At 40.7% G+C, this 26,450-nt stretch overlaps 1 protein-coding gene and 1 pseudogene across 1 annotated transcript; both read left to right on the top strand.

Annotated features, from left to right (window-relative positions):
- The first annotated feature begins 69 nt into the window (after positions 1-69).
- Positions 70-3,728, top strand: polr3d (polymerase (RNA) III (DNA directed) polypeptide D). Its single transcript, XM_031732018.2, has 9 exons — positions 70-207; positions 1,203-1,365; positions 1,505-1,548; positions 1,630-1,784; positions 1,879-2,003; positions 2,367-2,526; positions 2,611-2,858; positions 2,941-3,093; positions 3,249-3,728. The coding sequence occupies exons 2-9, from the start codon at positions 1,204-1,206 to the stop codon at positions 3,363-3,365; spliced, it is 1,164 nt and encodes a 387-aa protein (XP_031587878.1). The 5' UTR covers positions 70-207; position 1,203; the 3' UTR covers positions 3,366-3,728.
- Positions 3,729-7,941: 4,213 nt separating this feature from the next.
- LOC116314121 lies at positions 7,942-19,599 on the top strand (annotated as a pseudogene).
- Positions 19,600-26,450: the final 6,851 nt, after the last annotated feature.

Below are 26,450 nucleotides of genomic sequence, written 5' to 3'. Positions count from 1 at the left end.
TTGAGTTTCGTGGTGAACATGCGCATGTTTCTGCGCAGGTTTGATCCAAGTGAACTGAGTGGACGGTGACAAATGCGGAAGTGTCATGGCGCCGTGCTGCAGAATCATCAACACTGTCATGCAGTGTCCCACACAGCACTGGTAGAAACTGTAATGACTCTGGGGTTTTGGATTAATATTTCATAAGGACGTCAGAGGGACAATAACGTAAGTAGGCGAGAAAGCACAGCCTGTTAAAAGTTCATCCTGAGAGTTAAAACAAAGTGTCCTGTGTCGTTGTATTTCACTGGAATGTGGCCACGTGTTGCTGAGGTTGTCTTGTAAAATCATTTCTAAAAATAAAAATGTGTCTGCAGGATCTCTGTTTATAGTGATACAATAACTTGTCAGTAATTTATGTCACAGTGTTATAAGCGCTACTTTAGTAAAAACAAAAAAGTAGAAGCTCAGATTTACATTTTTGTCTGTGTTCAGATTAAAAGATAATGTATATTACAACGAAATTAATAAGTAAATACTACATGAATCAATCATGTCAACAGTATGTTCTGCGGTCTTATAGAGCAGGATGTGGTAGTAGAGTAAGAAATACTTAATATGTGTCTATATTCACCCTTTAAAATCTGAAGTCATATTTAAACATATAATACTATATAATATAAACATTTAATACTTTTTAACATTAAGTTTTTAATTAAAAAAATTTAAGAAAATTCTATTTCAGCTTTCATGCTGCATTGGGCCAATGGGGCAAGCTGTACCATTAAATAAAATCAGTAGCTAGTTTAATTCAAATACAGCAAAACTGTGGAGATTTTCACATGTCCTGTCCTTTAATCATAACAGAGAGAATAATTTAGTTAAATATATCTATATGTATCATTTTCAAGACCTATTCTACTTACCATTTCCAGTCTTCGTGGAAGTAGAGTTTAAAATGTGCTAAGAGGCATAAGTACCAATGTAAAAATGTTCATACATAAATAATCAATAGGCAGTAGCAGTAAGTAGCCTTGCAAGGCCAATTTGGCCATGTCTACATACTGTGATTGGTAGTCTGATACAGGACTGTAACCCTTGGCAATCGGCATGCTGACTGTTGAAATGTGTGTTATGTATAAATATGAGAATGTTATAAGAAACAATGTTAGTATTTGTAATATCCATCCCTTGGTCGATCCCCTGCTTTTGCCCCAATTCAGGATGTCGGACGCAGGTTCAGGCGACCCCAGTGGTCGTGTGCCGACTCCTGGAGGGAGCGGTAGCAAAGGACTCCTGATGAGCCGTCGCCCGTCAGCTGGCATCTCTCCTGGCCGCCTCCCCACGATGCGATCCAGAGACCTCACATTAGGAGGAGTGAAGAAGGTCTGATATGTCTCTGTTTCACTAACTCACTCGCTTCATTTAACAACAACAACAACAAAAAAAGCGCAAATGGAAACTTTAAATGAATACATTTGTTATCTCATCTCTTGCATTTATCGTTCTTCTTTTTACTCTTTAGAAAACATTTACACCCAACATTATTGGCCGAAAAGTTAAAGAAGAGTAAGTTCCCAAAGCGCTAAATAAATAAAGTACAGACATCCAAAGCCAGCTGTTTCTTTGACTGTTATTTTCTCACACTAGAACAAAAGTTGAAGATGGGCAGAGGAGAGAGAGGAAGGAAACGGATCGAGGTCGGGGTCCCAGAATGAGAGGCAGGGGCCGAGGCCATCAAGAACTCATCCAGTCGCACTCCATTTTTGAACAGGGACCCGGAGAGATGATGATGAAAAAGAGAGGTGGGAGACCCGGTGCTCCTTACGCATCGTTTACGTGTGTGTCTTACAGAGTCTCTATCGAACGAGCATAATTCTGTGTCACCCACACACACAGGCGGCTATGAAAGCGAGAGAGACGCTCCAAGCATGGGACCCTCGCCCATCATTAATATCAAAAAGGAAAAGCGAGAGACCGAGGAGGAGACCAAAGAGATCCTGCGCAAGCTGGAACGAGACAACGTGAGTCTCTTGGCTTTAACTCATCTTTGTTTGCGTAACTAAGTACGTACAATTTCATTTATATAGCACCTTTAGAATAAGACCTAAGGGACTTGCTGGGGTCATATAGCTGTAAAATGTTCACTGATGTAACCTGGTTCTAGTCCATGATGAGCTCTAAACGTCAGAACGACAATCTTGAAATGGGCTTTGAGTTGAGTGGGGAGCCGGTGCAGCTGGATCAACAACGGTTTAAATGTATTTAGAAGATTTAGTCAGAATCCTTTCTGCAGGTTTTTGAACAACCTGCAGATGTTCCATGGAGTTTTTGCTTAGACAAGTAAAGATTATATCTTTTTCCCAATGCTTATTGTGTTCTTTTAGTTTGTGGATGATCCCTTCCTGCGGAGTGAGAAGAGGAGCTGCCCTGTCCAGCTCCCCCTGGCTGTGTCAGGATGGGGATTCAAGGATGAATTTAGTGACGCTCCTATTAAAAATGAGAAGAAAGAGGAGGATTGTGAACCAATGGAGCCTGCAGCTGAAGGTAAATGTTTGTACCTGCGTTTGACTCAGAACTTGTTTAATTTCCTTTGCAGCATCATGAAATTAATCGTAAGTTTGTCTTCAGTGAAACAAGAGCCAGAGGAAATTGAAATAAAGAAGCCTGAGGCAACTTTCAGGCCTCCTCCTCTCCCCGAGCCCGAAGTACTCCCTGACCTGCTGCACAGATGGAGTCTGAGCAAAGCGGAGGAGCTTTTCTTCATTCAGCTACCAGACTCGCTGCCCGGCCAGCCTCCCACAAAAGAGCACAAGCCGGTGAAAACAGAGGTGCAGTCAGAGGATGGGCAGTCTGTGCTCCTGAAAACAGAATCAGAGGTAAGCATACAGCTGGGGTCCAAGTTTAAGTCCATGATGTTGTCGTGTTCTTCTGAGTAGGTGGTGTTTTTATACCAAACAGGAGGAGAAAGCTGAGGACAACAGCTGCAATCTGAAGGATCTACGGGAGGGTGTTGTGGGAAAGATGCTGGTACGCAAGTCTGGCCGAGTGCAGCTCATACTGGGGCAGGTGACGCTCGATGTGTCTCTAGGAACATCCTGCTCTTTCCTGCAGGTACAACACAAATTTATTTCTTTGAGGGTTTTTTTTATGTCTTTTTCTGAGTAATGTATTTATTTCCATCTTCCAACATCCTCCTCCGATCTGTTGTATTTGCACGATTAAAAACATTTCTGACGCACTTTTCTTCCCGTCCCTTCTATTCACAGGAACTTGTCTCTGTCAATACAGAGGGGAAAACAGGTAACTTGACTGTATTAGGGAACGTCAAACACAAAATGGTTTGCTCACCGGACTTTGAAGCTCTGCTGGAGAGCAGTTCTTGATGCTCATCAGAGGAGCAGGCGACTGATCCTCCTCAAGTCTGATGGACACCTGCAGAGAAGTTGACAAAAAGCTAGATACTCCAAGGCTGCTGCACCTGTAAGGCTTACAAGTAGAGAGGTAGCTGACTGAGATTTTGTGTTTACAGAGTGGTTATAAAACACTATCTATAATTAGGAAACAAAAGTTTTATTTTCTCTCATTCATAGAGTTTATTAATTCATGGTTGTAAGCTTGAATGACGTGCCAAGTATCAGTACCGTTTTTCCTTCTCTGTATCTGAAATTACTTGAAAAGACTTTACATGAATGTAAATGTGTGAATAAAAAGGGTGGTTTTTTGTTATTAAAGTATTTTCAGTTGTTTAAAGGTTGGTTTGTGGAAATTACAAAAATAATTACATTATTTTGTAGATAAAAAATATATATATTTAAAAAAAAACATCAACAACAAAGGCTTTATTTTTTTGTTTTGGGGGAATTTGCTATTATGTGAAGAGTAATATTAGAAAAGGTGTATTAATTCTATCATTCTGATCCAGTAAAAATGGCACGTTTGTACTAATATTTCCTATTTTGTTTAGTTGTGGTAAAAAAAATTTCAAATACAGTAAGACAGTTTTAAATATAGTGCAGAAATTCTCAACAGGACTGAGCTTGGGGCTTTGGGAAGGCCATTCAAGAAACTTAATGTTAGCCTGCTTTATCTAATCCAAAACCAGGTTTGATGTGTTTCGGGTCATTGTCTTGTTCTTGGTTGGCATCCTCCTGGTTTATGGTGATGTAAAACTTACTTCCAGCAGTTTCCCATTCATGGCAGGATTGAGCTTTGGTGATTCCTGGGTTGTTCTAACAATTTACTCTCATCTAAGGGTGATAGTTTAAGACCTCTTTTTAGACCTTAAAAAAGTAGTGAGACATCTGAATAACTTGTATTTAAGGACAGCTGGTTAAACTGACGATCTTAGAATTTGCAGTGTTTAGAAATGGCTCAAGGAGATCTTACCGACTTCTGTAAATCTACAATTCTCCTTTTTTGGTCTTCGCTGAGTTCCTTTGTTTTCTCGTTGTTCTGAGTGGTGGTCCAATGAGTGTTGTCAAACATCCATATGCTAGCAAAAAAACTAGCAGTTAAAGTTAATAGGTCTTGAACTTGTCAAGTTAAAGGACATTGTAGAACCTTGAACACCATTTATTAAAAGATATAAGAAAGTGGATGTATACTTTTGAGCCTGCTTGGACTGGAAAAAAATCCAAAATAACTCCTTCTACCCCGAGAAAAAGAACGGTTTAAAGAAATCTTTAAAGCCCCAAATCAGGGGCGATTCTAGGATCAGAGCTTTGGGGGTGCTGAGCACCCAGAGGGAAGAATGGATTGGAAATTTTTTTTTTTAAAGGAATTTAAAAAAAAAAAAAAGATATCCTAACCTTAATTACTGGGGGAGATGAATGATGAGTAAAAAGTAAACTGAGTGCATTTTTTGGACAGAGATTGTAGTTAGTTAACACAGATTGGACAGAGATTCACTTTTAAAGTGTGTGTATAACACAATACAGATACATAAAAAATACACTCCAAAAACAGAAGAGTCCTTAAAATGTACAAAATATTATTAAAAAATTAGAAAATTTGAGACACATTGGCCTCTGGTACAATCTATGAAAAGATCGTTAGTGCAGATACTACTATGGCTCTGCAGATTTTTTCTTTTCTTTTATCCTATGTCGCCTCACCTTGAGGTTGTTAAATCTGTCTATCACATTTTGGTGGTCAAGTCTCTCAAGCAGCTCTTTCTCAACTGACATCACAGCCAGTTGCTGGAGTCTGCTTTTTGGCAACCGTGACTTCCTCTGACTGAAGTTCAATATGGTAATGCAGTGACAGGGCTGACAACCGCGTTTGTTTTGCAGACAAACAACACAACTTCCAGATTGTACGAGTAAAATTAGTTGTTTTTTGTTTCTTTGCCAGTTTAACAGTTTATGTTGTGCTTGTTAGTATTTCCTGCCTGTTTTCTTACCTGGTTCTTCCTGACCTTTTCCCCTCTTTCCTCTCTCCCTCTTTGGACTGACAATCATACACAAATAGATTGTATTCAATTAGATTAAAAAATACTATTAAGATCACTAATAAAAAAAAGTCCTCTCAGTGCACTTTCAATTAAAAGGCAAATAACCAAACCACATGTACATCTAATAAAAGATATAAATATTGAAACACTGATCCAACATTATCCTCTATTGATGGATCATTTGATCTTACACTTTTACCTGAATGTGGCTCCTTTTTAAAATAAATAAATAAATAAACTTCCACATATCCATTATGAACCTGACTGTCTCTTTGCACACACACACACAAAAGGAGTTATAAGGTTAATGGGCGTCCAGTCAGTTAGCTAGTAAGTACTTTGGGTTTAATATCGGCACATATGGCAAAATAAGCAGCTTCTCTCATTACATTTCAAACAGGACAGTGGTAACAGCAGTAGCTACGGACAATGTTAAATTTTTGATTTTAAATAGGCTGTAAACATTTCAATGGGAGCAACAGGACGGTCAAATATCACTGATTTTACTACAGAGCAGGACAGATTGTAGGGCAGCAAACATCGTAGGAAAACACGTTTTCAACACAGCAGGTTGCCTGGTGTAATGTTTTTCAGCTAAAAAGAAACATGGCATGACTCCTACCAACTATATGAAGAGTAACTTAGGGTTAAATGCAGCTAATATGTCCTGTTTTAGGGCAGGCGCTTCCACTTCCGCTCCGCTGCATCTCAGACACCATCGCTCTGGCACAAAGGGCACCTGAGAGAGAGGTGGGCTGGAACAAACCATTTTGGGAGGGGGGAGGGGTTATCTATACTTCTGTTGTTAAAATGTTCCATCTCAATTACGTACTGTACGCTTTTTATATTTTTAGTAGTGTGTCCTACAAACAGCAAATATTGTCAAAAAAAAGTAAGAAATCTTTGGGGGTGCTTTGATTCATTTTTGGGGGTGCTGAAGCACCCCCAAAAATGGGCTAAAATCGCCCCTGCTCCAAAACACGCGCAACAAAAAACCCCTAGAATAACTTGTAGGGAACCCTCTATTCCCAAAACCTTATATTTGATAACAGGGGAAAACACCTGAAAAAATCCTTAGTCTTTTTTCTTCAAACGATCCCTCTTTCTCAAATTCAGCGCACCGCGGCTCCCACTAAACCCCTAGGCAAACAAGCAGGGAAACCTCCTGAAAAAACCCTCCGTATTTCTATCCAAAATATGCACAACAAAAAACCCTAGAATAACTTGTAGGGAACCCTCTATACCCAACGCCTTATATTCGAAAAAAGGGGAAATCCTGAAAAAATCCTTAGTCTTTTTTCTTCAAACCAGCCCTCTACTAGCTCCGTCTCAAATTCAGCAAAGTCTAAGTTCTCCTTTCACTCTGACTCGCATCGAACCTCTCCCAGAGCAGCATCTTTTCCTTCTTGTTCGCTCCCCGGCTCATCCCCGAATGCTGCTTACCAGAGGTGGGTCGAGTATCCAAAAAATGTACTCAAGTAAGAGTATCATTACTTTAAAATATTATTACTCAAGTAAAAAGTAGTCGTCAAAAAAGTTACTCGAGTAAGAGTAAAAAAGTACTTGGTGAAAAGGCTACTCAAGTACTGAGTAAATAGCGAGTAACTGTTTGAAATGTCCGATTTATTTTATAAATAAATGCTATCAGACAATCAAAAATAAATAAATATACAAATGTTAGTATTTTCAAAAGGAATATATGTGAAAAGATCCACAAAATAAGGCACAACAATTCTAATTTCAAGATTTCAGTTTTTCACAACGTAAAGCTTTTTCAAGCAAAACTCACAGTAAATATATTCACATTTACAGCAGCCTCACAGAAAACATTAGAACGAGGCAACTTCAACATAACAGACTACAGCTGATGCGCCAGAATGTCATACTAGGGGTGGTTCTTTTAAATACAAGGAGGGATTAAGTAAATCAGAAACAAATGACACAGAGTTGCAACAGGTATAATCAGGAAAAGTTTATTCCCAAGGCGGACAGCAGGAATTAAAAACAAACAAAAAAACAACACATCTGTGCTAAAATTTCACAAGAATAGACATTCAAACAAAACGTATTTTGTATACTAAAATACCCTGAAGTATAGACAGTGGATTAACACAATGTAATATGTAAAAATGCAAAAACTACACTCACATATAAACACTGAAATCAGAGTAAAACTAATTATAAAAGACAAATTTCCACTCTGTGGATGTACATATGTGTATGGCTCACTTTACCATAAATTGTTTCTTCAGTCAGTGAAATGGTGCTTCAGCTTCAGCAGCAGTTTGCTCTCAAGGTTCTTGCTGTGAAGCTGTGACCGTTTGGCAGTGAACAGGAGTCCTGCATGACTAAAAAGTCTCTCACAGGCTGCAGACGCAGGAAGAACTGTATTGACTTTGATCGACAGCTTCTTGATGTGAGGAAAGCCATGCAATACATCCACACCTCCAGTGAATGGACATGAAAGGTACCTCTCCAGTTCCTCTGCTACTGGCTTTCCTGACCCCATGGATCCATCATCTTCATCGAATAGGCCGCTGTTTGTGCTGGCCTCACCCAGCTCTGGGTCTAGGTGATGTCTGATGAAGTGGAGACCTGTGGAAAGATGTAAGGTTTTCAATTCAATTCAATTCAATTCAATTCAATTTTATTTATATAGCGCCAAATCACAACAAAAGTCGCCTCAAGGCGCTTTATATTGTACAATAGATCGCACAATAATAAATACAGAAAACCCCAACAATCATATCATATGACCCCCTATGAGCAAGCACTTTGGCGACAGTGGGAAGGAAAAACTCCCTTTAACAGGAAGAAACCTCCGGCAGAACCAGGCTCAGGGAGGCGGCCATCTGCTGCGACCGTTGGGGTGAAGAAGGAAAACAGGATGAAAGACATGCTGTGGAAGAGAGACAGAAATTAATAACAGATATGATTCGATGCAGAGAGGTCTATTAACACATAGTGAGTGGCTGGAAAGGAAAAACTCAATGCATCATGGGAATCCCCGGCAGCCTACGTCTATTGCAGCATAACTAAGGGAGGATTCAGGGTCACCTGGTCCAGCCCTAACTACATGCTTTAGCAAAAAGGAAAGTTTTAAGCCTAACCTTGAAAGTAGAGATAGTGTCTGTCTCCCGAATCCAAACTGGAAGCTGGTTCCACAGAAGAGGGGCCTGAAAACTGAAGGCTCTCCCTCCCATTCTACTTTTAAATACTCTAGGAACAGCAAGTAGGCCTGCAGAGCGAGAGTGAAGTGCTCTAATAGGGTGATATGGCACTACAAGGTCATTAAGATAAGATGGGGCCTGATTATTTAAGACCTTGTATGTGAGGAGCAGGATTTTGAATTCAATTCTGGATTTAACAGGAAGCCAATGAAGGGAAGCCAAAACAGGAGAAATATGTTCTCTCTTCCTAGTCCCTCTCAGTACTCTTTCTGCAGCATTTTGGATTAGCTGAAGACTTTTCAGGGAGTTTTTAGGACTTCCTGATAATAATGAATTACAGTAGTCCAGCCTGGAAGTAATGAAGGCATGAACTACTTTTTCAGCATCACTCTGAGATAGGATATTTCTAATTTTAGAGATGTTGCGCAAATGGAAGAAAGCAGTCTTACGTATTTGTTTAATATGTGCGCTAAAGGACATGTCCTGGTCAAAAATGACTCCAAGGTTCCTCACAGCATTACTGGAGGCCAAGGTAATGCCATCCAGAGTAAGAATCTGGTTAGATACCATATTTCTAAGAGTTTCAGGGCCGAGTACAATAACCTCAGTTTGATCTGAATTAAGAAGCAGAAAGTTAGCGGCCATCCAGGTCTTTATGTCTTTAAGACATTCCTGCAGTTTAACTAATTGGTGTGTGTTACCTGGCTTCATGGATAGATAGAGCTGCGTGTCATCTGCATAGCAGTGAAAATTTATGCTATGTCTTCTAATGATGCTGCCTAGGGGAAGCATGTATAATGTAAATAGAATTGGTCCTAGCACTGAACCCTGTGGAACACCATAATTGACCTTAGTGTGGGAAGAGGACTCTCCATTTACATGCACAAATTGGAGTCTATTAGATAGATATGATACAAACCACTGCAGCACAGTACCTGTAATACCTACAGCATGTTCCAATCGCTCTAATAGGATATTATGGTCAACAGTATCGAACGCAGCACTAAGGTCTAGCAGGACAAGCACAGAGATGAGTCCACTGTCAGAGGCCATAAGAAGATCATTTGTAACCTTCACTAAAGCTGTTTCTGTGCTGTGATGAGCTCTGAAACCTGACTGAAACGCTTCAAATAAGCCATTCCTCTGCAGATGATCTGTTAGCTGTTTGACAACTACTCTTTCAAGGATTTTTGATATGAAAGGAAGGTTGGAGATTGGCCTATAATTAGCTAAGACAGCTGGGTCTAGAGATGGCTTTTTGAGTAAAGGTTTAACTACAGCCAGCTTGAAGGCCTAAGGTACATAGCCGATTATTAGAGATAGGTTGATCATATTTAAGATTGAAGAATTAATTAATGGCAGGACTTCTTTGAGCAGTTTTGTAGGAATGGGGTCTAAAAGACACGTTGATGGTTTGGAGGAATTAATTATTGAAGTTAACTCAGAAAGATCAATTGGAGAAAAAGAGTCTAGCTTAACATCGATGGTACTAAAAGTAGCTGTAGAAGATATTACATCTGTGGGATGATTATTGGTAATTTTTTCTCTAATGATAAAAATTTTATTTGTGAAGAAGTTCATGAAGTCATTACTAGTTAACGTTAAAGGGATTGTTGGCTCAGTAGAGCTCTGACTTTTTGTCAGCCTGGCTACAGTGCTGAAGAGAAACCTGGGGTTGTTCTTATTTTCTTCAATCAGTGACGAATAGTAAGATGTTCTGGCTTTATGGAGGGCTTTCTTATAAAGCAGCAAACTATTTCTCCAGGCTAAATGATGATCCTCTAAATTTGTGACACGCCATTTCCTCTCCAGCTTACGAGTTATCTGCTTTAGGCTACGTGTTTGAGAATTATACCACGGAGTCAGGGACTTTGGATTTGAGGCCTTAGTTTTCACAGGAGCTACAGTATCCAGAGTCGCATGTAGTGAGGAGGTAAAATTATTAACAAGATAATCAACCTCTGTTGGAGTAAGCGTTCAGATAGCTGCTCTGCTCTATGTTGGTACAGGGCATTGAAGATGATAACTGTGGGTGGATTATATTCTTAAACTTAGTTACAGCACTTTCAGAAAGACATCTACTTTGATAAAGTCTACTCTCCATTGCTGTGTAATCAATTATTGTAAATGTAAATGTTATCAGGAAATGATCAGACAGCAGAGGGTTTTCAGGAAACACTGTTAAATGTTCAGTTTCTATGCCATATGTTAAAACAAGATCTAGAGTGTGATTAAAGTGGTGGGTGGGTTCTTTTACATTTTGAGAGAAGCCAATTGAGTCTAATAACAGATTAAATGCGATGTTGAGGCTGTCATTTTTAGCATCTACATGGATGTTAAAATCACCCACAATAATTATTTTATCTGAGCTGAGCACTAAATCAGATAAAAAGTCTGAGAAATCAGAGAGAAACTCTGTGTTGATTCATTTAAACTAACATAATCATCCGGCTGCAACCAGGTTTCTGTAAGGCAGAGTAAATCGATTTGTTGATCAATTAAGTCATGTACTAACAGAGACTTGGAGGAGGGAGACCTAATATTTAATAATCCACATTTCACTGTTTTACTCTTTGGTTCAGATGTGGATACTGTATTGTTCTTTCTTTTTGATTTTTATGTTTAAGTTGTTTATTGCTGGTTTTGGTTTGTTTTTGTCATTTTGGGAGCTGACACAGTCTCAATGGAGATGGGTTTTGGGGGTAGCAGGAGGAGAGAAGCTGCAGAGAGGCGTGTAAGACTGCAACTCTGCTTCCTGGTCCCAACTCTGGATAGTCATATTTTGGGGGTTTAATAAATTTGTCCATATTTCTAGAAATGAGAGCTGCTCCATCCAAAGTGGGATGGATGCCATCTCTCCTAACAAGACCAGGTTTCCTCCAGAAGGTTTGCCAATTATCTATGAAGCCCACATCGTTTCTGGGACACCACTCAGACAGCCAGCAATTTAAGGAGAACATGCGGCTAAACATGTCACTCCTGGTCTGATTGGGAGGGGACCAGAGAAAACTACAGAGTCCGACATTGTTTTGGCAAAGTTACACACCGATTCAATATTGATTTTAGTGACCTCCGATTGGCGTAACCGGTGTCATTACTGCCGACGTGAATTATGATCTTACTGTATTTACGTTTACCCTTAGCCAGCAGTTTTAAATTTCCTTCAATGTCGCCTGCTCTGGCCCCTGGAAGACAATTGACTATGGTTGCCGGTGTCTCTAGCTTCACGTGTCTGAGAACAGAATCACCAATTACCAGAGTTTGACCCCGGCGGTGTGTCGCCGAGTGGGGAAAAAACGGTTGAGACACATGAACTGGTGGTGTACCTGGGGCTTCTGTTTAAGACTATGCTTCCTCCTCACCGTCACCCAGTCGCCCTCTTTCCCCAGCTGCTTGGGGTCTGCCGGGAAACAGCTAGCGGGCCTACGCTATCTTCGGCTGCACCAGCTACAGGGGCCTGGCTAGCTACGGGTGAATGAAGGGTGCGGCCGAGTCTCCAATTCAGTAATCCTGGCCTCCAGAGCTGCAGATATGCTACATTTGTTACAGGTATCATTACTGCTAAAGGAGGCCGAGGAGTAACTAAACATCTGACACAATGAGCAGGAAAGTGCAGGAGGGACAGGTGAAGTAGCCATGGTGCTAACGAGTCGGCTACGAGCTAAGCTAAGCTAGCGAAACAGTAAAGAGACAGTGAGTGAATACTTTGGCTATAAATTAGGCAGTGAGCAAACAGAAAGGGTGATTCAGATGAAGCACGTTAAGATTATACTATGAAAAAGGGATGTATCAAAAGATTTAAATTAAATTGCTAAGCAGAAAAGCTACTCAGAAACACCACTGTGTTTGAGCAGGAACAGGAAGTGATACTCTACCGCAGAGCGAGCGAAACACCAAGTGACAGCGCCACCTAAGGTTGCATTAAAACATGTTTCGTTAGGTCTTACTTATTAAACTAAGGTTTGGATGCCAGAGGGAGAGTATGGGCGAACCTAAATAGTCCAGGCACAGATTACATCATATTATGTTGCTAATAACCTGTGGGCTCAGGCTAAAAATGGCATCAGCATGTTGACAACTGAGCTCACAGGAAGAAGCTCCAGGAAAGGCGGTCCACACAGACACCCACTGACCTACATCTGAAGCTGCTGTGGGATGCTCTGCTCTGTTCTGAGCCAGTTACACAGAGAAACCAGAGGAGGAAAAAATCTGCAGCTTTCATGGGTGTATTTTCAGTTTTAGTAGGATAAATGTCATCTGTATGTCTTTGTCTTATTTATTCCTCAGATAAGGTGATTACATGGCCATGCATGTAAATATGCGTATTTCAATCGATTTCTACTACAGCTGTTATTAAATGTCGTTTCAGGGTGAAATTATTATTGTGCACCTGTACCAGGTGTTGTGCAGGAAAGGCTGTAACACAATAAATAAGTAAATAGTCAGTTATATGTGTTTATCCTGCTAAGGGCTTCTGTGAACCGGGCCTGTTACAGGGTACACCTTGCTTTTACCTTCACATCTGAGCAGTTGGATAGGTTTAAATAAAGCAGCTTGAGGAACAAGTAAGCTGACTTGATTCCCTCGAAATTCCAACAACTCAATCAGATTTTGAGATTGGAAGCTGGAAATTCTTCTGAAAGATATATCAACTCAAACTCACTAAACTGATCCACTGTGCTCTGTTTTTCCAGCCTAGTAGAGGAGCGTAAATGCACCTCATTGCCTAGCTCTCCTGCCAAGCGAGTGTCACCCACCAAAAAGAAACAGTTCTATATCAACCAAGCCATCCGCAACTCTGACCTCACACCCAGGGCCAAAGGCAAGAAGAGCCTCCGCCGACAGGAGAACAGTAAGCTCTCATTTTACGTAAATTAAAAGATGGCGTCAGAGACTGCAGGCGGAGCAATGCTGGGAAAGTATTGAAAGGATTACTTTGGGGAAGAATCTCTGTGTGCAAGTTCAAAATGTTTTATAAGATGTATTTGAGGCTCCTGAGGCTGCTGGGCAACATTTTTACAAAGAATTCTGACGTTAGTGGCTTCAATACCTTAGAGGATGAGAAAAACTTTTACATTAGTTATAAAGTCATTGCTTTGCTCATTTATCTCTCTCTAATCTTCTCCTTTGAAAATTAGCACCCTACCTTGCTAATCTCCTTGAGAAAGATGAGTGCTCCAAAGACGATCTGGAGGTTTGCAGCAACCCAGCCATCCCATCCATCTTCTATGAAGTCTGCACCAATGGAAACTATGTAGAGGTACACAAATTAGTGGCATTTGTTGCAGAAGTGCGCACGGCTTAAGAAAAGATTTATAATTTCACCGTGTCATGTTCTCAAATTTTGTGTACTGTGTGCGCAAATATTTACCTGAGAGGTCCCACAGGAAACTGCCGCTCAAAAACCGTGTTTGTGTGTCCAAAGAAATGTAAACTGTGTGGTTTGGCTTGTGCGGGGTCTCACAGGGCACAGGGTTTTGAAGACCACCTAGAAAGATCAGGGACGCTGACTAATGTCATTTCTTGTCTTGTTGTTGTTTTAGCCGTGGAACGACTTCATGAATTGCTCTGGTGAGGAGCAGGAGAGGCTGCTCTCTCTGTTGGAGCTGGAGGAGGCCAAGAAGAAAAACACCAACCAGCTCCTCAAAGACCAGAGGAATGGTCAGTCTCAGCCTTCGAGCCTTTAAAGTGAAGTGTTTGTCTGACTTTGTCGTCTCTCTCTGCAGTAAATCCTGCCTTCACTGGTCAGGACTGCTTCCAGAGAATCGATCGCAGGTTGCGAGCAACTCTTGAGGCGGAAACAAATCCCCATGGTGAGTGTCTTCTCTGCTTCAAATCTCTCACTGTTTGGTCAGTGATTGCATCACTCATGTATTTGAAGTCGTTGTCTTTATAGTAAGTAGGGGTGGGCGGTATAAATGGTATACGGTAGAAACGATATTAATTTGGCCAATGGTAGAGATTTTTACTATACCGCTCTACCGCGATAGCGCATGTTGTTGGTGTCAACAAGCTGCGCCTGTTTTGGTTGAAAGCATTGCAGTGACTGCAAACAACATCAGCTGCAAATTATGCCGGGCGACAGTAATAGCAAAGAGACGAAGCACTTTTGGAATATGGGGAAAGCCAAAAACTGCGCTTCTGTACCATTGAGTCATTAATGCTGAATTCCCTAACAGCTGCTCTATTCCCATGTTGTTGCAGTATATTAATGACTAACCTCGTATTGTGGATGGATTATCTCAGTTGTTCTCCTGACTGAAGTTTAGTCCATTTATAGCATCCTGCTATGCAATTGTATTTGTCCTTAACCACCAGAAACCCTCACGTTAACTTTTATCGAGTGGAAAAAAGTTAGCGTTCATCCTTTAGCTTCACTGTGCTAATGATATGCTAACGTAGCTGTTTTGCTAGTGATCACGTAGCACATCATTATATACCAGCTAGCCCAACTTCAGTAACCCTGCAAACGTCACTGCTATTTAGTTTCCTGTCTTCATTCATGTTGGAAGTGATAGCAGAGCTGTACGTTTGAATTATTTCAGAAATCTCTCAGTAAGAACATGCCATATCATGTTTAGGTGGAAGCTAGCGAGCTAACTTCTAACTCCGTTTAATTTAATAAATTCTGTTTTCATGGATGCTTGGATATTAAACTTAATTGTTACACCTGGTAAAGCAGCAACGCTGATCATTTTATTAAAGATGAAAGAATTTAGACAGTTTTTAACTCTCAGTGATGCTGCAGTGTTCGTTTGACTTTTGGGACCTGAACCAGACGGAGTTTTGGACCCAGATTACTCCGCGAGGCTCCTGACTACGGCAGCCGTAATGCTCCGACAATCCATCAGGCGGTGTGGCTTTATAGCTTACCAAAGTTGTACTAAAACATTTTTGACAGATTTCTGCGCGTCGTGTACCACATAAAATCTGTTTGAGGTCAGTAAGCTCAACCAGAATTCATACATAAGGCACACTGTCCATTTTTGAGAAAATTAAAGGATTTTAAGTGTGCCCTATAGTGTGTAAAATACGTTATACAGAAGAAAAGAATATATCGTGATATATATCGTTACCGCACATGCTTCAAATTATACCGTGATATGGATTTTAGGCCATATCGCCCAGCCCCAATAGTAAGTTCAACTCATGTTAGTTTTATGCAGAGCCAGTTATCTCTTAACCACCACTGGCGGGTCCTCTTAATAGACCCATCTGCTTGTGGCTTCGTGCTACAAGAGTTATTTCCTCATTGTTCCTATTTTTTATGTTTTATACAATGTTTGAAATATGTGAAAAAGAGGATGTTCCTTAGCCTTCTGTTGTATGAATGTGCCCAATGAAACACTGAATTCAATCAGAAATTATAAGATACTCCTAATCATTATCAGGGACGAAGATGATGCGCAGGGACATGAGAGCAGGACTCCCTGAGATCGCCTGCTGAAGTTTAGTATTTTTCCCAAACACAAACTATGAATTTTGTGAAATCTGTGGTTTCTGCTTCTCAGGGAACGCTGGAAGTTCTGGAGGAAAACCTTCTGAGCTTCTTCAACGCTCAACCTTACTCAGTTTACACAACCAACCTCAGCAGCAGGCAGAAATCCTCTTCTTTCAGTTGGTGTGTCTGTGCTTCTTCAAAAGCTTTTCATTCACTTTAGTCTTTAATTGGTTAGACTTTGATAATGGACAGTGGAATTACACCTGTGGGAAGTGGTCTGGAGAGCTCAGTGGAATGTCATTTGTCAAGTAAAATCAGAGCAAATTACAACCTAGTGACCCTCAGTGCATTGCTTTGGCACCTCATTAATGTGTTAATTAATCTCATCTCAACAATGCTGCTGTTTGGATTGTTCTGACAAACATGCAGGTAAACCTGCTGTATTAGATTACATCAAGTCTTTATCGTCTGTCACCATAGCGACAGGAACACAACAGGAACAGGAGAAAATAGCTTACAGCCGGTGGTGAATACACAGTCTCCCTTTGTCGAGATGTGCGGGAAAATTGGTACACTACACAAACGTAGTCAGTTTGAATCAAGTGGGTTAATAACTGTCACATTTTTGTTGTTTGTGTTCGTCAATCAGCTTTGAGAGGCTGCTGCTTCACGCCATCTGCCAGTATATGGACCTCGTCTCTGCAAGTGAGTGGCAATAATACATAATGGCTCAGTCACACTAGGGTAAAGTTAGGATGGTAGATTGCCAACATGTTGCAGTCTGAGTCTGTCTGTGTCGATGAGCACAACTCTTCTGTGGCGTGTCTCTTTGCAGTAAAGGTTCGACTCAGCCGATTGGTTATTTCAGCTCGTTATATTACTGTGTAAAGGGAAGGTCGCTGAGCGCCTGTGTCAACCTATGAGCTTCTCATTCACTCATTTTATTTCTGTCTGATTGCAACAAAGCAAACAGTGTTTAAAAAAAAATATATATATATATATATTTCTAAGAGAGAGGGAGTAGGCATACCGGGCCCCTATTCCTCATGTTGAATACAATATTTAACCAACCACAAAGTGACAGTACAGCAGAAAACAGTGTTTCATAATGATATTCCCTGAGCCCCTCCCTGAGCCTGGTTCTGCCGGAGGTTTCTTCCTGTTAAAAGGGAGTTTTTCCTTCCCACTGTCGCCAAAGTGCTTGCTCATAGGGGGTCATATGATATGATTGTTGGGTTTTTCTCTGTATTTATTATTGTGCGATCTACTGTACAATATGAAGCGCCTTGAGGCGACTTTTGTTGTGATTTGGTGCTATATAAATAAAATTGAATTGAATTTAATATTAGTTTTAAACAAACAAAACATGTTAATATTTGAATTTTCTTTTTGAGGGGGGGGGGGGGTAATTTGTTTTTAAGCAAACAAGTAAGTCGGGTTTTGAAAAAAAATATTCTTAATTCATAATTAGTTGTACTCAGCTGGAATAACTCATGGACACCTGCAGCCAATTGTTTGTTTGTTTTTTACTTAATCTGCTGCTCATAGTCAGATGTACTGAATATAAGTGGTGAATATGAATTCCTGTTTATGCAGATTTAAGCTATAATTATAACTCAAGAATTAATATGCTGATTTAAACAATACGGTGAAACTAAACACTCAGCGCTAACATGTTTCTGACGTTAATGCCAAAAAGTAGACTATATTACAGAGTTGGTGACAGTAGTCTGGTGTCTGCCTGTTAAAATCCTTGAGTCTTCACTACATATGTGTGCTCTGAGTCTGAACAGACATGGAATTTAACAGCAAATTTCCTCGTTGTTGGGAGTTTTACAGTTGCAAGTATTTACACTCGTACTTCACGTTTAAAGCCACTTTGTGTGTTCTTAAATGTACAGAATTTTTGAACAGCGTCTTCACGAAATAAAAAATACCAACAAAAGAAAAACGCAATGTATTTTTTACAAAAAAACCCCCAAAACTTACTGGCATGTATCATCTTTTCGTCTCATTAAAACTGGAAGATTTTGAGTTTTTATCATTATAAATGCTTCTGTCTTTACATAATCCTACTTATCCAATCCTGGCTGCGCCTGCTAAGCCAGTTTAGTTTGTTTCAGTCACATCACAGTGATCAAAGTCTATTTCTCGCTTGTTGGGCCTCCAGGCAGCGACTACAATGGCTTACGTCAGACTGAAGTGGTGAACAAACAAGAAGAGTTCCTGCCTCCTGGACTCCTGCTGTCTGCCTACCTGGAGCAGATGAGTTGAGGACAGGACCACGCCCGTTTTTGTTTCTTCCTGTTGCAGACAGGAGCTCTGAAATGTAGATATGATGTGCAGTCTTCACACATTGTTTGTAATAACCACCCAGCTAAAATGTCTGCTTCTCTTTCTCTCTGTCAATTTTCCATTAACTAGATCCAAAAACGCAACAGAATCGATCACTCGAGCGTTAGCTAGGTTAGTTCGTGCTTAAAGTTGAATTTTAAACTGTAGGTTGGGTAATATGTAGTGAGTATACAGCTCAGCAAAGCAGGGTCTGGACACAAAGTCCCATCTGAGGCTTACAAACTGATACCTGTTTGAGGTTGGTAACTTGACCTCTCCTGTCACACCGTTACATTTTCTACCCCACGGTGTGTGTACAAGCAGCACAGGAAATCCAGCTGCTGAATTTTACAGTGGACTTAACACTTGACAAAACAGGCACAGTAAATTACAGCAGTAAGTCCTGAAAGTAATAAAAAGCATACTGTGTAAGGTCTGTGAGGAGTCTGCAGCGCTGTGTGTGTGAAGGTTTTAGGACCGTTCTTAAATGAAATGCATCACCGCCTGAAACAGTAGCCTGCATGAAGCATAAATTTTAATCTCTTTATTACTCACAAGAAAGTACATCTCTTTCATTGCTACTTGCAAATTATAGTTACTCTCTTTCTATTGTGTGTATTATTTAGAGGCAGATTGAGGCTTTGAGGTGGGTCTGAGAAACCCTTACAGTTCAATCAGAGGCATCTTTTGTGACAGCTGAGTAGCGGCTTTATGAGTTCTGCTTCCAGTGCATGTGTATGCCATGTGGGCATTAGGTTCAGTTTTCTGAATGTGCAGCAGATCGAGCATAGATGCTGACAGACTGCTGCTGTCACTGCACACTGTCAGTGTTATGTCAGTAATAGCCAATATTTAGGATAAGAAACTATATTATTCTGTGTTTTGGTGCATCAACGTACAGAGTGCTCTCTCAGTTTACATGAACACACAGCTTTTAACTGCTAACACGGATTCAATATATTCTGTACCTACGTTAAATGGGGGATAAAACCTGCTGAGCTCTGACTCTCAGGTATGTTAAATCTCAGTATTTGCATCCCTGAAAAATACTTCTGCCTTATGAACACAGTTTCTATGTTTTCTCTGTACAATTTTCTCCTTTGTACTGTACTTGGGTTTTGGAAACATGTATCCAGGTTATTTAAGAAAAAAGAGACTTTATTTCCGTTTTCTTTTTATAATGACGGCAGCAGAGTAACAAAACTTGACCTGTTGGTGCATGTAATGGAGACCAGGGGTTCCATTACCTTGTTTGCATTGTTAGTGATTCATTGGTGGATTGGGAATGTAAATTAGTATAGTAAAGAAAAACTCATTTGTTCTTATGAATTCTTTATTAGGTTATTTGACATACAATTAAATTGACAGCTTGTAACGGTGATGAGACAGTGGGATTGGCCATCCTACCTGTGTCAAAGAGCCAAAGTTAGAGCTGCTTACAGGTAATCATTTGTCAATAACCTAAATCTATGTGAAATGTGAACTTATAAAGGTACTCACCTGTCCGGGTTGCTTCTTGCAGGATGTGGAGCAAAAGATTGGAAGCAGCTCAATCACCTGTTTAAGAGCTCTTGGAGCAAACCAGTGTGCTGGGTTAGGGAGTATGGTTAAAGTGGGTTTTAATTTATATAGTAATGGGTGTAGCTTATGTTATTGGTTTGTTTATAGTAAGTGTTGGAAATATGTATATGTTTGTGATGTGCTTTAATGTTATTGTATGTTTGTGTGTGTGGAGGGTTATGTTTTCATTTTGATTAGTTTAACCCCCATACTTGGGCTATTCCCGAATGCTCACCTGAAAAGGTAGAGTATAAAAGGAAGCCATTTTGTTTAGTGGTGGTGAGTGTTTGTGCTGTTATCATGCTCCGTCTTTAATAAAGTGCCAATCCATGGATGTCTTTTACTCCAGTCTTGCGTCATATTATTGGACAGAACCTATGACCGCCGGCCAAAACTGACAGTGCATTTTGTCAACAACCAAAGTGTGCGTGTGAAAATCCAACTTCTCAGGCTTTTGACTTGTCACTCTGAATGTCATGTAGTGCTCATTTCTGTGTACTGTGTAGAGCCCAGCCTGTTTTTGAATTATGTTCACCTCGGGGCCCTGTCAAATTTTCCATTACATGTACACATAATTGTGCCAATCATGTTACATTTAATTGACTTGTGCCAACATTTGAATTGAAAATGCCCAAAAAGTTTGAGAGCTTTATACAATAAACTGAAAAATCTTTGTGTATGTGTGCATACTTATAAGTATCACTGCAACTATTAAATGATTTAATTTTTTTTCTTTCCATTTTCTCATTTTATTATTGTCAGAATGCTGAAAACAAAATCTGTGTGAGTGCTTTAAATAAATGGAAGTTAAAGTGTTCATTCACATTTGTAATATTGACTTAAAATCAGACCTAGTTTTATTCTTGAGATTGTTCTCCTTCTGCTGGCCTAACAGCTCTTCTCCAGCATCATTGCTCCAGTTCAACAACCAAATCTGTGTGAGATCAATATCCTTTTTTATCCATTTTTAAACTGAAATATCATCATGCAACATTATGCCTTTGGCCCACCTTTCTAAGGGTAATCATCGTAGTATAAAAGTTTTATGTATGTGTTCCTTAATTCCTCCTGGATTAGAAGAGCAATCTTGATGAAACTTTGTATAAAGAAAATTAAATACGTAAATCACATATAAAAAGATTTTATACAAATATATATTTGTACATTTAACAGGTCAGCTGAGTATAGAATAACATGTCAGATTAGAATGTGGTGTTATAATTTAAACATAAACATATCTGCATGTTCCATAGCCCAGCGAGAAGAGAGGCCAGGGTTGAAAAGCTCTAAAAACACTGCTTGAATAAATATGAATATATAAGGTTGATGGTGGTTGAAATAAAACATTTTAATCGATTTCTTGTTTGCACTCAAACCTACAACATAACATATACAAAGAAAAGCTTGATGTGGTATGTAAGGAAAAGATAAACAAATACACAGAAATTTTTATGACTCAGTTTCTTAATTTCAAAATTCTCCAAAACTAACAATTTTTTTTATTCACTCATATTAAACCGATTAGGGTCAAATTTAGTGTGAACAATAATACACAAGTGCATGCATACATGCACACACACACACGTGCACACACACATTGGAATGCTTTTGATTCTATGTGACATCACAATCTTGCTTTGATCTTTGATCCCAAAAAACCCTTAAATAGGAGCTTTAAACTGTTAAACTTTACTGCTCAACTGACGTTGACCTGACGGCAACCAAAACCCTTTTGAAAAGTTTTGCGAGAGTTTTACGACAGAAACCAAATTTTCTCACCAATTCACTGAGCAAACAAACACATTTCAGTCAGTCAAGATGACTTTCACCTCAAATCATCTTGAAATATGTAAAGGGACCCTTTTGGGAGATCACTACAAGGTCGAGGGTTTCCTTGAAGAAGGGGGCTTTGGTATTGTAACCAAATGTCGCAATACAAAAACCAACAAAGTCGTTGCTATTAAAGTCAACAAGAGCGACCCTGAAATTCTGCAACAGGCAAAAATGGAAATTTACATACTGGAGAAGCTGCGAAGCTTGGATGCAGATAGATGCAACATTGTTAAATGGAACGACTTTTTCATCGACGGTGACCGCATCTGCTTAAATTTTGAACTCCTCGATGAAAGCCTGTGGCGGTACATGCGGTACCGGGGGAACCGGGTTCTCCCAGTAAGAGAAATCAGGCCAGTGTTATTTCAGCTTGCAAATGCCCTGTCCCACCTGGGTTCTTTGGGAATAGTGCATGCTGACCTCAAACCTGGAAACATAATGGTTGTGGACCGCTATGAGTGTCCCATCAAAGTCAAACTTATACACTTTGGCTTTGCATGTCCCGCATCTACAGTGATTCCGGGTGACTGTGTGGGGACGGTTGGTTATAGAGCACCTGAGGTTATGATTGGTAGTCTATTTAATGAAGCAATAGACATGTGGTCCCTGGGGCTGGTAGCTGTGGAGCTTGCTACAGGGTTTCCTTTCTATCCTGGGAGAAATGATTATGATGTTTTGAAATTCATCATACAGACCCAGGGACAGCCACCATATCATGTTTTAGACTCTGGCTTATACACTGATAACTATTTCATAAACAACAACTACAACGGACAACGCTGGACATTTAAGACCGAAAGACAATTTCAAGATGAGACAGGTTATCAGTCCAAGGACACTCGATGCATAAGACTTAAGTGCCTCGATGACCTTGAACAACTACTGAAGATAAGGGGGTGCTGGGAAAAAATCCAAAATGTATTTGTCAGCCTAATCAAACGGATGTTAGCATTGGATCCAAACCAGCGCATAACACCCTCGGAGGTTCTCCACCACCCCTTTTTCAATCCTGGCCTCTCTAAGAGTTCTCCTGCACTGACATGAGTAGCACAGGGGACAAAACCTTGTGGTCTCTCAGCAGCCTTCAAGTTGCAAAAGAGAAAGAACGCAGAAAATCAGCTGCAGTTCCCAAAACTCAGAAGAATTTTCTCAACAAGAATACGTCAACGCATCAGCCAACACATCCTCCTCTAAAGATGATCTTGAAATATCTAAAGGGACCCTTTTGGGAGATCACTACGAGGTTGAGGGTTTCCTTGGAGAAGGGCGCTTTGGTATTGTAACCAAATGTCGCAATACAAAAACCAACGAATTTGTTGCTATTAAAGTCAACAAAAAAGAACCTAAAATTCTACAACAGGCAAAAATGGAAATTTTCATCCTGGAGCAGCTACGAGGCTTGGATGCAGATAGATGCAACATTGTTCAATGGAACGACTTTTTCGTTGAAGGTCACAGCATTTGCTTAAATTTTGAACTCCTCGATCAAAGCCTGTGGCAGTACATGCGGGACCGGGGGAACCGAGTTCTCCCAATAGGCGCAATCAGGGCAGTGTTATTTCAGCTTGCAAATGCCCTGTCCCACCTGGGTTCTTTGGGAATGGTGCATGCTGACCTCAAACCTAGAAACATAATGGTTGTGGACCGCTATGAGTGTCCCATCAAAGTCAAACTTATAGACTTTGGCTTTGCATGTCCCGCATCTACAGTGATTCCTGGTGACTGTGTGGGGACGGTTGGTTATAGAGCACCTGAGGTTGTGATTGGTAGTCTATTTAATGAAGCAATAGACATGTGGTCCCTGGGGCAGGTAGCTGTGGAGCTTGCTACAGGGGTGCCTTTCTACCCTGGGAGAAATGATTATGATGTTTTGAAATTCATCATACAGACCCAGGGACAGCCACCAGATCATGTTTTAGACTCTGGCTTATACACTGATAACTATTTCATAAAAGACAACTACAACGGACAGCGCTGGACATTTAAGACCGAAAGACAATTTCAAGATGAGACAGGTTATCAGTCCAAGGACACTCGATGCATAAGACTTAAGTGCCTCGATGACCTTGAACAACTACTGAGGGGTTGCCGAAGAACTGAAAATAGCCAACATTTATTTTTCAGCCTAATCAAACAGATGTTAGCATTGGATCCAAAGCAGCGCATAACACCCTCGGAGGTTCTCCACCATACCTTTTTCAGTCCTGCCTTCTCTAAGAGTTCTCCCTGCACTGACATGAGTAGCACAGGGGGACAAAACCTTGTGGTCTCTCAGCAGCCTTCAAGTTGCAAAAGAGAAGAATCACAGAAAATCAGCTGCAGTTCCCAAAACTCAGAAGAATTTTCTCAACAAGAATACGTCAACGCATCAGCCAACACATCCTCCTCTAAAGATGATCTTGAAATATCTAAAGGGACCCTTTTGGGAGATCACTACGAGGTTGAGGGTTTCCTTGGAGAAGGGGGCTTTGGTATTGTAACCAAATGTCGCAATACAAAAACCAACGAATTTGTTGCTATTAAAGTCAACAAGAGAAACCCTGAAATTCTGCAACAGGCAAAAAAGGAAATTCTCATCCTGGAGCACCTACGAGGCTTGGATGCAGATAGATGCAACATTGTTCAATGGAACGGATTTTTCCTTGACCACCAGCGGATCTGCTTAAATTTTGAACTCCTTGACCAATGCCTGTGGGACTACATAGAGGACCGGAAAAACCAGGGTCTCCCCATAAGCGAAGTCAGGCCAATTTTACATCAACTCACAAATGCTCTGTCCCACCTGGGTTCTTTGGGAATAGTGCATGCTGACCTCAAACCTGGAAACATAATGGTTGTGAACCGCCATAAGTGTCCCATCAAAGTCAAACTTATAGACTTTGGCTTTGCATGTCCCGTGTCTAAAGTGAATCCTGGTGGCTGTGAGGGGACGGTTGGTTATAGAGCACCTGAGGTTGTGATTGGTAGTCGATATAATGAAGCAATAGACATGTGGTCCCTGGGGCTGGTAGCTGTGGAGCTTGCTACAGGGGTGCCTTTCTACCCTGGGAAAAATGATTATGATGTTTTGAAATTCATCATACAGACCCAGGGACAGCCACCAGATCACGTTTTAGATTCTGGCTTATACACTGATAACTATTTCATAAAAGACAACTACAACGGACAGCGCTGGACATTTAAGACCGAAAGACAATTTCAAGATGAAACAGATTATCAGTCCAAGGACACTCGATACATAAGACTTAAGTGCCTCGATGACCTTAAACAACTACTGAAGATAAGGGGGTGCTGGGAAAAAATCCAAAATGTATTTGTCAGCCTAATCAAACGGATGTTAGCATTGGATCCAAACCAGCGCATAACACCCTCGGAGGTTCTCCACCACCCCTTTTTCAATCCTGGCCTCTCTAAGAGTTCTCCCTGCACTGACATGAGTAGCACAGGGGGACAAAACCTTGTGGTCTCTCAGCAGCCTTCAAGTTGCAAAAGAGAAAGAACGCAGAAAATCAGCTGCAGTTCCCAAAACTCAGAAGAATTTTCTCAACAAGAATACGTCAACGCATCAGCCAACACATCCTCCTCTAAAGATGATCTTGAAATATCTAAAGGGACCCTTTTGGGAGATCACTACGAGGTTGAGGGTTTCCTTGGAGAAGGGCGCTTTGGTATTGTAACCAAATGTCGCAATACAAAAACCAACGAATTTGTTGCTATTAAAGTCATCAAAAAAGAACCTAAAATTCTGCAACAGGCAGAAAAGGAAATTCTCATCCTGATGCTGCTACGAGGCTTGGATGCAGATAGATGGAACATTGTTAAATGGAACGACTTTTTCGTTGAAGGTCACAGCATTTGCTTAAATTTTGAACTCCTCGATCAAAGCCTGTGGCAGTACATGCGGGACCGGGGGAACCGGGTTCTCCCAATAGGCGCAATCAGGGCAGTGTTATTTCAGCTTGCAAATGCCCTGTCCCACCTGGGTTCTTTGGGAATGGTGCATGCTGACCTCAAACCTAGAAACATAATGGTTGTGGACCGCTATGAGTGTCCCATCAAAGTCAAACTTATAGACTTTGGCTTTGCATGTCCCGCATCTACAGTGATTCCTGGTGACTGTGTGGGGACGGTTGGTTATAGAGCACCTGAGGTTATGATTGGTAGTCTATTTAATGAAGCAATAGACATGTGGTCCCTGGGGCTGGTAGCTGTGGAGCTTGCTACAGGGTTTCCTTTCTACCCTGGGAGAAATGATTATGATGTTTTGAAATTCATCATACAGACCCAGGGACAGCCACCAGATCATGTTTTAGACTCTGGCTTATACACTGATAACTATTTCATAAACGACAACTACAACGGACAGCGCTGGACATTTAAGACCGAAAGACAATTTCAAGATGAGACAGGTTATCAGTCCAAGGACACTCGATGCATAAGACTTAAGTGCCTCGATGACCTTGAACAACTACTGAGGGGTTGCCGAAGAACTGAAAATAGCCAACATTTATTTTTCAGCCTAATCAAACAGATGTTAGCATTGGATCCAAACCAGCGCATAACACCCTCGGAGGTTCTCCACCACCCCTTTTTCAATCCTGGCCTCTCTAAGAGTTCTCCCTGACATGAGTAGCACAGGGGGACAAAACCTTGTGGTCTCTCAGCAGCCTTCAAAACA

This window comes from Oreochromis aureus, linkage group 12 (genome assembly GCF_013358895.1).
Source record: "Oreochromis aureus strain Israel breed Guangdong linkage group 12, ZZ_aureus, whole genome shotgun sequence".
In the NCBI taxonomy this organism is placed as follows: domain Eukaryota; kingdom Metazoa; phylum Chordata; class Actinopteri; order Cichliformes; family Cichlidae; genus Oreochromis; species Oreochromis aureus.
The sequence above is the reverse complement of the archived record's forward strand: the minus strand, read 5'-3'. Positions and strand labels throughout refer to the sequence as shown.